This window comes from Amphibalanus amphitrite, unplaced genomic scaffold, assembly GCF_019059575.1.
Source record: "Amphibalanus amphitrite isolate SeventyFive unplaced genomic scaffold, NRLGWU_Aamphi_draft 000171F_arrow, whole genome shotgun sequence".
NCBI lineage: Eukaryota > Metazoa > Arthropoda > Thecostraca > Balanomorpha > Balanidae > Amphibalanus > Amphibalanus amphitrite.
The window spans coordinates 825,497-836,923 of NW_024881666.1; the positions used below are offsets into that span (position 1 = coordinate 825,497).

At 49.6% G+C, this 11,427-nt stretch overlaps 1 protein-coding gene across 1 annotated transcript in view; it reads left to right on the top strand.

The window, feature by feature from the left end:
• LOC122383724 (peptidyl-prolyl cis-trans isomerase 11-like) overlaps positions 1-11,427 on the top strand; it is a gene marked incomplete at its 3' end in the record, with an annotated part of 107,646 nt that overhangs the window by 31,506 nt on the left and 64,713 nt on the right. Inside the window, exon 2 of the mRNA XM_043370451.1 lies at positions 10,249-10,342. Within this exon, the coding sequence (XP_043226386.1) occupies positions 10,249-10,342 (94 nt within the window). The remainder of the gene's footprint in view (positions 1-10,248; positions 10,343-11,427) is intronic.

The window sequence follows — 11,427 nt, forward strand, 5'->3', positions numbered from 1 at the left end:
GATATTAGATATCGGACTTTCGCCCCCGTCTTGAGTTGAGATGTTCGTTTTACGTTGTTTCGGCCATTACTTCTCGGGCCGCCGTCAGGTGTTCTTTGGTCCTTAAAAGGACCTTAGTGTTTGTAGGGTTGCGCCGTACGCGTCATACTTTTTCGGAAGCTACTGTGGTTAGCGGGAATTCAACTTTGGTTTCCCCGGTGATAGTTAGGTTGCGGTTCTAACCACTCCACTATCGAGGCCGCTATGTCTGCCTCGATGTTGGAATAGTTACAACCGTGGCTTATCACCGGGGAAACCCGAGATCATTTCCCGCCGACCACAGGAGCTTTTGATAAGATATGACGAAGGTCAAGGTATTACGGAAGTTTTTCTTTTCCTGCGCGCCTGCTCAATGGAATCGCGCCCCTGCCGGTGTGAGAGGGGCTCGGTCAGCGGCGCTGTGTCGCAAAAGAGCGAGAGACTGGCTGGAGGGAACGCGACTGATATGATGTCACTAATGTGCATTTTAGCGTATACTTTGTGGCTTCGCAAGGGTATTGCGTGCAGTGGCGTATTCAGGGAGGGCCATGGGGGCCATGCCCCCCCTTTCTGCCCAGCCGCCCAGATGGCGCCCCAATTAGCGCCGACTAGGCTGATGCCGTTTTACAGAGGGAACATGAATCAAAGAGCGACGTGAAGGCAGAGATCGAACTTTAATATCTCTTTGGGGGTGCCTGGACACCCGAATGTTCTCCAGGACACCCACAACTAGGACCTGAGCCCCCAATTATGAAGGGCGCCCCTCCGGAAACCAGAATATTCCGAACCCCCAGGGTCGATGGCGCCCCTGAAGAGCCCCTGGCACCCAGCTGAACGGAACAGTCGCCCCTTTAAAGGTTGATGGCGCCCCTCTAGAGAACCCGGCGCCCCTCTGAAGTTCACAGCTGCCCCAATCGGCCCCATTCAAGATCGATAGCGCCCCCCCCCTCTCCTGAAACCACTGACGCTAGGTAATTATTTGACAATGGGGCTTTCTCATCGACACCAAGGGCCTTTTTTCAAGATGCAGCAGCCAGGCGGCGCCGAGCTGGGCTAGGATGTGCCAAGCGTTTCTTATAAGGCAGCCTCGTTAGTGCCACCCCTCGTTGCGATACCGCCCCTCAATTTGCGACGCCGCCCCTTCACCGTACAATGCCACTCCTCAATGCAAGTGGTACCCCTCAGGCGCAGTGCCGCCCATTATTGCGATGCCGCCCCCGCCTAGCAGTGTGGTACCGCTCCCAGCGTATGCGTTTTTCAATTGAACCTGCTGATGAAATGAAAAGTAAGCCAAACTTTTATAAAATTTGTCTGAAGGGTTGAGTGGGTGGCTTTGAACCCGGGTGCCCACTAAGCAGAGGTTGTTGCATAGCAGCATGGTTCCACCAATCAATCTTCACCCGCACCCAGTTCATGTTCAGCAAGTGGATGGCAGCACGGCACAAGGCTGGGCTTTCTTCTTTTTCTTCTTCTTCTTCTCCTGCATCCCACCGCCAACCCGCCCAGGAGGGCGGCGGCGCAGGCGGGTCGAGCGGCGGCTCGGTCCGCCCCGACACCCTCGATGAAGGCGACGACCTTCGCCGCCGGGCCGCCGAGGACGTCGACCAGGCGAGGGTCGACACCCCAGCGGCGGCGACGGGCCGCCTCATAGGCCGGACAGTCGGTCAGCAGGTGCGCCACGCTGTCGGTCTCCCCGCACGCGGGGCATTTGTCGTCGGCTGCCAGGCCAATCTTGTGTAGCGTGTCACGGGTCAGCGGTGATGTGCCGGTCCTCAGCTGGGACAGCGTCACCGACCCCCAGCGCGCCAGGGAGTCGTGGCCAGGCGTGGGGTCCGGGTGCGGGTGGGCAGCGGTTGCCCTCCTTCGCGACAGCTCCCGGACATGGCGCGTGACGGCGGCCCGCGCACTCGATAGGTCGATCGGTGCGCTGTCTTGGTCGCCCGCCGTGGCCTCGCCAGCCAGGCGGTCGGCGGTCTCGTTGCCGTCCAGCCCGGCATGGCCTGGCACCCATTGGAGCACCGTCTCGGTGCCGTTCTCGGCGAGGGTGTTCAGCAGCCTCCAGACCTCGGCGGCCAGGGCCATGGTTGGTTAGCTGGGCCGCGGCCGAGTAGTTGTAGCCCAGACCTTGAGTCGGTGAGGAGGCGGACCGACTTGGTCGATGCCAGCTCCCCGTCTTCCAGGCCGGCCACAGCCGCGAGCGCCTCGCGCATGGCGGTCAGTTCTGCTCTTAGGCTGGAGCAGACCGCCCCTGCAGGAGCGCGCACGGTCTCCTCTCTGTTGAGGTGGTGGAACTGGATCAGCGCGCCTGCGCCGCCCTGTTCCGTCCCGCCGCGAGCCGAGCCGTCCGACCAGATAGTGACATCCGGGTGCGGGAGCTCTGCAATGGCTCGCAGGGCAGCTTCCCTGCGGACTGCAGGCGGGTCCGACCGGCGGGTGGCCACGGGCAGGTCCACCCTGAAGGTGATGCCGCCGCGGTGGCCCAGCCATGGCGGGTCGCAGCTGTAGAATGCCATGGGCTCCACCGGGAGCTCCTCGATTCCTGCCTCCTCGGCGAGCCACTTGCCGACCCTCCTGAGGCACGGCCGCTGAGGGAGTGCTGCAGTCTCGTCTGGTGGCTTGGGCGGCGGTCTTCCCGCGGCGGTGGCGTCGTCGCATGTTCTTTGCCATGCCTTGTAGGCTCGGTGTTGGAGACGCGGCTGTACCTCCTTCCGGAAGAGGGACTTGCCCGGGTCGCTCGGGGGCAGGCGGATTACACGCTGGTACTCCGTGCCTGCCAGCTGTAGGGCCCGAAGCGAGAGTGTCGGGAGACCAGCCTCGGCTAGGAGGGCGTCCTTCCGGGTCGCACGTAGGCAGCCGGTGATGACGCGGGCGCACTTTGCTCGGCTTCGAGGCGTCCTCTTACCGACGGGGCGGCGTATGTCCCGAAGACGGCGGCGCCGTAGTCGAATAGGGCCCGGATATAGCCGATGTAGGCCGCTCTGATGGTTCGGCGGTGGCTTCCCCAGGTCTTTCCGGCCAGTGCCTGCAGGCATCGCCTCCGTCGGGACATCTTGGCTTTCAGGTCGTCGATGTGGTCCGCGAAGGTGAGCTGGGGGTCAAACTTGATGCCCAGGAAGGTCGGGTTGCGGGAGTAGGGCAGCTCCTCTCCGCGCAGCGTCAGGTGCGGCTTGACCTTCCCTCCGCTCTCTCTTAGGTCGAGAGTGAACAGGGTGGCGGTGCACTTCGTCACGCTGGGCGTGACTTTCCAGCGTCGCAGCCACGTGTCCACCGCGTCCAGGCAGGGCTGGAGGAGGGCGTCGCACTCTCTAGCTGGGCTTTCTCACGCCGGAGCCTCTGTGCTCGGCGTGTACATTCCCTTTGATGTACCTGTTCATTTTTTGAAAGGCACAAATGACAAAATTGAGCAGAATTTGATGCTGAAATGTCTTGCACATGTTGCTAGCCTTGCACCTATGATAAACTTGCTTAAATACATAACTTGTTTCATAGCTAGCCATTGGTGGCTGAAGAGGGCAAGGGATTTTTTATTCTTAACATTCCGCCTACCTATGGCAATGCACCAGACTGGAAAACATCCATACACTAGCTGGACGGACGCCCGTGAGACCCTCATGCGCCGAAACTCGACACAAGCAATTTTGAGCTGAAATTTCTGCATCACTTACCATGAAAGTTGGGTGCCTATTTGTGCCGAAATGATCCACTTTTACATAAAGCGCGGGTGCACTGTGCACATCATTCTACCGACCACTCATCTATCACCACTCCGCCAATTTCTATTTGAATTAAAACCATTTTCCCCTGCATTGACACTGCTTTAAGCGCAAAATGAAATATGTAGGGTTGCTATGTTTATCATTTCTTACCTTCACTCATCCTCTTTACACTAAAAAACTTCTACAAAAATTTCCTAGCTTCAACACAAGAATTAAAAACATATTTAACAGCGTCAAAAAACAAACACAAAATTACATTCACATTGTTTGCCGCAGCGCGCAAGTCATGTCTCCCGGCCGAGATCACGCAAAAAACGATGAAAAGTTCAAATAATTGAACTTTTTATAGGTACGAGATTTCCGAGTTTGCGTGACATCGTCATGCGTTTTACCGAGGTTTCCTTAAAATCGGTACGGAATTTGCAAGTTGTCGTGTTTTGCGTGACATCGTTCCCAGTGTAGCTTGCCCGATGTTGAGCAATGATGCGAACTTTTTTTTTCGGGAACGATTTCACGCAAAAACCGATGGCTCAGATAAAACGCACGGAAAAAAAACGCCTTTAGGCCGCGTTCCCGGCCTTTAGGCGACGTTCGAGTTTCTCAGGTTCAGTTTTTGCTCGTTGTGCTCGCTAAAACGCGTGCTTTTTCGAAAAACATACTTGGAGCCAGAGTCCTTTTGAAAAAAAAACCAACTATAGCCAAAAAACTGCTGGTGACCGTTCATGGCCTGAGATGACCTCAGGAGCATACAGAAGAGTCACAACTCACAGGTGGCATTTTTCCTATTCAGTGTGTTTTGTTCACCTATGAACCGATGTTTGATAGGGCATTGAACAACATTCGTCCAAAAAAGGCGCATTTCATAGTTTCTCTTATTGACTTGTAATGGAGAGGTCGCAAAATTGACCTGACCTTAGGTCACAGATATCAAAAGTCCAAGATAAACATGTTATACCTACATATTGTTAGTCTCATCAATCTCTGAAAGTTTCAAAAGTGATCGTTCAGTCGGTGTAGCTATTGCGAGTCTTAAAACTTTTTCTGAGGTAAGGTCACTTGACGTGACCTGGTGACCTGACCTTGAACGACCCGGGTCTGAAATTTTCTAAAATTGTGTGGAAAAGATGTATAAACATGTGTACCAAAAACGATGGCGCTTGGCGACGCCGTTTTTTGAAATATTCGCGAAAAACCTAAGGGGAGAGGCGTAAAAACGCATCCCCCAGCACGGCGCAGTTTAAGAAAATTGAAATGCTCTCCTTTTCTGAACGAAAACACCCTCAGACATCGGGATACAGGTATATATGCCAAATTTCACCAGAAAATTTCGCTCGTGATGTGACCACTTTTATGTTACTGAGGTCATCTCAGGCCATGAAAGGTCTCCAGTAGGTTTTGGACAATAACTTTTGATAGAGATATGGTAGAGCAATGAAACGCCTTATATAATTATTTTCCTTCTCGACAATACGGATCGACTAATATGTAATATGACCTTTCCCCGCTAGGTGATGACCTTCATCTTAGGTCAAATTCTCAAAATGCCCTTTAATGTCAAATTCTAGTTCATTTAACTAGTCCCGAAAAATGGAACACGATGCCGGTTAAACTAATCTCGTGCAGGTCTGAACCAAAAGGTATTACAGCTAAACGTCCCCCGCGAATACATATATTTTACGGCTAAAACGTTTACCTACCTTAGGTCAAATCTGAGATAATTAATAAGAAAGAGCATCATAAAAAGAGGTATCGATTGCGCTTTGCTGCGGCGCTGTAGCTCAATCTGTTTCTGAATCCTGACTTATGCGCCGCTTTGTCGAAAAATACCAAAATCGGCGAAATTTGATTTTTGGTTGTCTCTGGTGACCTGACCTTCGACCAGTTCGACCTAGCCTTAACAATGACTTAAGTAGTTTTATAATAGTTTTTGACGCTCTTTCGAACGCCGCCTACTGCGTGTCTCGACGTGGCCCACAAGCTGAGTTAGAAGTGGGTGTTCAAACACCCCCAGCAGGTTCAATTGAAAAACGCATACGCTGGGAGCGGTACCACACTGCTAGGCGGGGGCGGCATCGCAATAATGGGCGGCACTGCGCCTGAGGGGTACCACTTGCATTGAGGAGTGGCATTGTACGGTGAAGGGGCGGCGTCGCAAATTGAGGGGCGGTATCGCAACGAGGGGTGGCACTAACGAGGCTGCCTTATAAGAAACGCTTGGCACATCCTAGCCCAGCTCGGCGCCGCCTGGCTGCTGCATCTTGAAAAAAGGCCCTTGGTGTCGATGAGAAAGCCCCATTGTCAAATAATTACCTAGCGTCAGTGGTTTCAGGAGAGGGGGGGGGCGCTATCGATCTTGAATGGGGCCGATTGGGGCAGCTGTGAACTTCAGAGGGGCGCCGGGTTCTCTAGAGGGGCGCCATCAACCTTTAAAGGGGCGACTGTTCCGTTCAGCTGGGTGCCAGGGGCTCTTCAGGGGCGCCATCGACCCTGGGGGTTCGGAATATTCTGGTTTCCGGAGGGGCGCCCTTCATAATTGGGGGCTCAGGTCCTAGTTGTGGGTGTCCTGGAGAACATTCGGGTGTCCAGGCACCCCCAAAGAGATATTAAAGTTCGATCTCTGCCTTCACGTCGCTCTTTGATTCATGTTCCCTCTGTAAAACGGCATCAGCCTAGTCGGCGCTAATTGGGGCGCCATCTGGGCGGCTGGGCAGAAAGGGGGGCATGGCCCCCATGGCCCTCCCTGAATACGCCACTGCACGCAATACCCTTGCGAAGCCACAAAGTATACGCTAAAATGCACATTAGTGACATCATATCAGTCGCGTTCCCTCCAGCCAGTCTCTCGCTCTTTTGCGACACAGCGCCGCTGACCGAGCCCCTCTCACACCGGCAGGGGCGCGATTCCATTGAGCAGGCGCGCAGGAAAAGAAAAACTTCCGTAATACCTTGACCTTCGTCATATCTTATCAAAAGCTCCTGTGGTCGGCGGGAAATGATCTCGGGTTTCCCCGGTGATAAGCCACGGTTGTAACTATTCCAACATCGAGGCAGACATAGCGGCCTCGATAGTGGAGTGGTTAGAACCGCAACCTAACTATCACCGGGGAAACCAAAGTTGAATTCCCGCTAACCACAGTAGCTTCCGAAAAAGTATGACGCGTACGGCGCAACCCTACAAACACTAAGGTCCTTTTAAGGACCAAAGAACACCTGACGGCGGCCCGAGAAGTAACTGGCCGAAACAACGTAAAACGAACATCTCAACTCAAGACGGGGGCGAAAGTCCGATATCTAATATCAGTGGCAATGATAGGAAATTGAAATACGTTTTGTTCTGGACGGACACCATTCTAAACACTTTTAAACACCTATATGACAATTCAATATGACACACTGACCTGACTAGGTAATAGGTATGACACTAGGTATGACCTGACTGTAATTTGTTACCCAGAGATCTCACAAAAATGTTGCACGCTATTTAGAAAGGATTTGAATTTGCTCGTCGACAATTCCGAAAATGTACATTCTGAAGACGACGCAAGTCGAAATATATCATAATATTGGACTTATTTTAATATCATTTCATTGTATCATGAGCATAAGGTCATTTTCTACCATCATGATATTCATAATTATGCTCAAACTAGCCATAGCTCACCTCCAACGGATGACACACTGAACTGGAAAATGGTATTCGTGATCCTTCTTTATATCTCTGAGGTCATCTCAGGTCGCAGTAGGGAGCCCAACAGTTTTTCGCTAATAACTTCTGGTAGGCGCATGCTAAAGCGATGATAACACCTCAGTTGTGCACAGGTCGACTGAACGGATCGATTTATATGCAACATGACCTTTTCATGTCAGGTCATGACCTTGACCTGAGGTCAAATTATAAGATACCTTTCAATGTCAAACAGTACATATGTACCTAGTGCATGCGACGCGTCTCGACGATAAGAACACGATGATTGACGAAATAAATGTGATAACTTTCTCGGGTGAAAAGTAATTGCAAAAAAACGTTTTTCATAAAACAGCTTTTTTTAGTTTTTGCCTCCGGACAGTGTGGTTGCCAAACCGTTGACTTGAGGTCAAATCTGAGGAGGCTTTGGCAAAAGAGCGTTGAAATAGCAATCAGATACGCTTTGCCGGGGCGCTGCAGCTCTATTAGTTCCCAAGTTATGCGCCAGGGTTTCGAAAATTGTTCAAAAGTCAAAATTTGATCTTTTATGACCTTTCGCGACCTGAGCTTTGACTTGACCCTATAAAGACCAAGTATTCCCTTCGTTTTTACGGTATTTCCATGCCGCTTACCGCATGTCGCTACGTGAGCCAGGAAGCGAAATATACGGGGTTGTTCATTGTTACACTCCCGGCCCGGCGCGGAAGGCGCCGAGCACCGGCTCAGCGCGGGTTAAGCTGCTCCATCTCCGCCTTTACTGGGTGGGCAAAAGCAGTAGCGGCGGAACACCTTCAATTAAGAGGGGGGGGGGGGGCACTGCCGACTTTTGGTCCCATTCTTTCCATGCAACGCCCATAGGGCTAATGTTAACCCTCGCCCTGGCAGGGGGGGGGGGGTCGATGCGACCCCCCCCTAAGGTTTTTCGAAGATAACGTAAAAACGGGCGGCGCTGCGGCCAAATTTGGCACAGCCTATGGGGCAACCTTTTTACATATGACCTGAAAAGTTCAGGTCCGGGTGACCTTAGGTCAGGTCACCAGGTCAGAAAAACCGGTACAAGGTCATGGTCAAATTTCAAATTTCTTTTTGCACCTGTCCAACTCACAGTTTTGCACTGATTTCCTTCAAACTTTCAGGATGTGCTAAGTTCACCGAGTTGTATAACATATAGTTCGGGTTTTTTTTTAGGTCACTGACCTGAGGTCAGTTAGAGGTCATTACGTCGTAATGTTAAGCCTATGGGAAAATACTAAATTCGGAAAATACTGGAGATATCCGCTCCGTTCTATCACTTTTGTGCTTTGAAACCACAGTACTCAACAGCAGGTCACTTGGTGCTTCTTTGTTTGGTGTACTTATCCATGGGTCAGGTCAAATGAGGTCAACTGAGGTCAAATGACGTTTTTGCCAATAACTTGGCACACAATGACGCTAGAGCTTAAAAAATGGTACCATTGTGTTCCTGGTGATCAGCCGAATCGAATGATATGCGATATGATGCAATTTGGTTAACTTTAACTTAATTTATTAATTTAAGTTTACTTAAAATTTAAGAAAAACTTTAAGTACACTTAAGCAAGCTAAAAAGTATACCATTCGACGCGCCTTGACGTGCTGAGTTCACTGGTGCTTTTCGTTTTGCTCTATCTTAATTTGATCAAAAGTTATAAGCGAAAAACTTTTGACCTGTTTTTAGCGAAATTTTTACATTTATACCCCCAAAACCCCCCTAAATATTGACCTAGAGCAACCAAATTTGCACAGGGGCGAGAACTCCAGGGGGCCCATCTACCTACCGAATTTGGTGTTTCTAGGTGCCATAGGTCGATGCGACCCCCCCCCCCCCTGCCAGGCCGTGTTATGAAAAATGCCCTGCCAGGGCGAGGGTTAAAATACCAAAATAATAGGGGGCACGGCGCCCCGGTACCCTCCCCGTTCCGCCGCCTATGGGCAAAAGCACTCCACAGTCCACTGGGTGGGCAAAAATGTCCATTGGATGGGCCGTAACATGTTATCCGAGGCCCTGACGTGTCCCCCCGTCCCCCCTGGTGGCGGAGCCCTTGCCCCCGTCCCCCTTCCGCTTTCGACGCCCATGGCAAAATGGACTTTAGCCAAACCAAATAGCTGCCTAGGCTAGGCTCAACAATGATTAGAAACCACACCATCTTGTCAAAAACCGCATGTATATCTAGGTACCTAGATTTTTTTCAATCAATCAATCCTTTGCCCCTAAAAACAGGTACACTAAAACAAGAAATAACAAAACCTAACCTAACCGTAACATCACCTTGCTTGAATCAATGGGTGGTTGGGTGTAACTTATAAATGTTTTGTGTAAGCATCAATAGCATTGACGTTTGATCTCACTTTTTAAGATTAGAAGGATGTGTCCTTTCCTTTCATGTTCTTATTTTGCCAATTTGTTCAGTTTTTAGAGCGTGCAAAAAGAAGAAAATACCCAGCCTGTCGAGCTTAGCATTAGCCAGTCAGCATGCGGTTGGTTTTTAACTAGGCAAATGACTAATCAGGTTGGTCACTGCATACCTAATAAGCTTCCACCGCAAACACCAAGCAAGCCTCTACCAAGGAGGGGTTATAGTGCTTACTGTATCAAATCAATAAAAAATTGTTTTTATAAATTTTGATTATTTTCTGACTATGCATAAAAAATGACAAAACTGTAGCAAAAAACTTGTATGAGGAAAGTGTTTATATGTACTTTAAGTGTCGCCTGAGGGAGTGTGCGGATGGGGGCGTGACTGGGTATGCTGTTGAAATACTTGTATGTATCTGTTTTTGTTATTTAACTTGCTTGCCTCTGTTTTCCAGCAACACAAAAATGCCAACATGGAGCCAGATACAGTCACAGCTGAAACACCCCAATAATCCAGTGGTGTTTTTTGATATCAAAGTTGGAAATTCTGTGAGTAAAATGGGGCTTGTGCCCATAGGGACCTTGCGTAGCATATACTAGGGTTACCCGCGTGCTCCGCAACGCGAAGAAGGGTTATTTGTGACCCGTGGGTATTGGGTTGGTCTGTGTCGATTTGGTTGGTATCCATTTCGTTCGATTGCTATTTGACGGCCAAACATTTTGTAATAAAACAAAAAAGATACATCGCATCGAGGTGCCTGTGTCGTATTATCATGTGTTCTACTTAAGAATGATTCGAAAACTGGCGTGAAGTCTTTTGAGGGCCATCGATGAATTTCGCTAAAAATGGCAATGTAATGGTTTGGAACATTTACATTTTTAAGAATACTGTTGCCCGTCATGCAAAAATGAAGAGTGAATATTGGACAGAATTGAATGCTCTTTCCAACGGTGCCATTTCTAATTGCCAGAGATATCAGATTATGGAGCCAAACCCGTGTGATTAACAGAGTGGCACAAAATTGACAAACACCATTTTCTCCCGTGATTTGTACCACCTTGATTTGGATCAATCAGCTTTTCACAATTTCTATATGAGAGGCGGTACATTTATCTTGCAAATAGGCGTTGTTTCAACTCTGAATTGTTTTGAGCACTGTTTTGAGAGACATAGACATACTTAAAAATATAATCAAAAAAAGTAACCGTACTCTCATAATTAAAATCAAAAATCTTAAAAAAGGCCAGATAATCTCGAGGAGCTTTCGGCTTACGCCTTCTTCAACTCGCTCTATTTTCTTTTTCTTTTTGGTGCAAACACTTTGAAATTCAAATCTATAGCAGCTGCAGTTAGGCACAGGCACTTCTACAAAGGGTTACAAAATATTTATAATGCGTAGGCCACAAAACACAAAGTCGTATTTAATACATTGATAATCAGAATTTTTGAGGCACACTTTGTGCTCTAAAGCCCTTGTTACACTGCCGAATTTTGGTACACGAATGTGCACGAATATGCAAGTCATCCTATGTCGCGGACCGATTCGGCATCTTTCTTCCACGGTCTTGGCATTTCGCAGACCAGTCCAAGGCCGTATATTAGGAGGTAAACTCGTCAGGCGGTTTGTTTACAT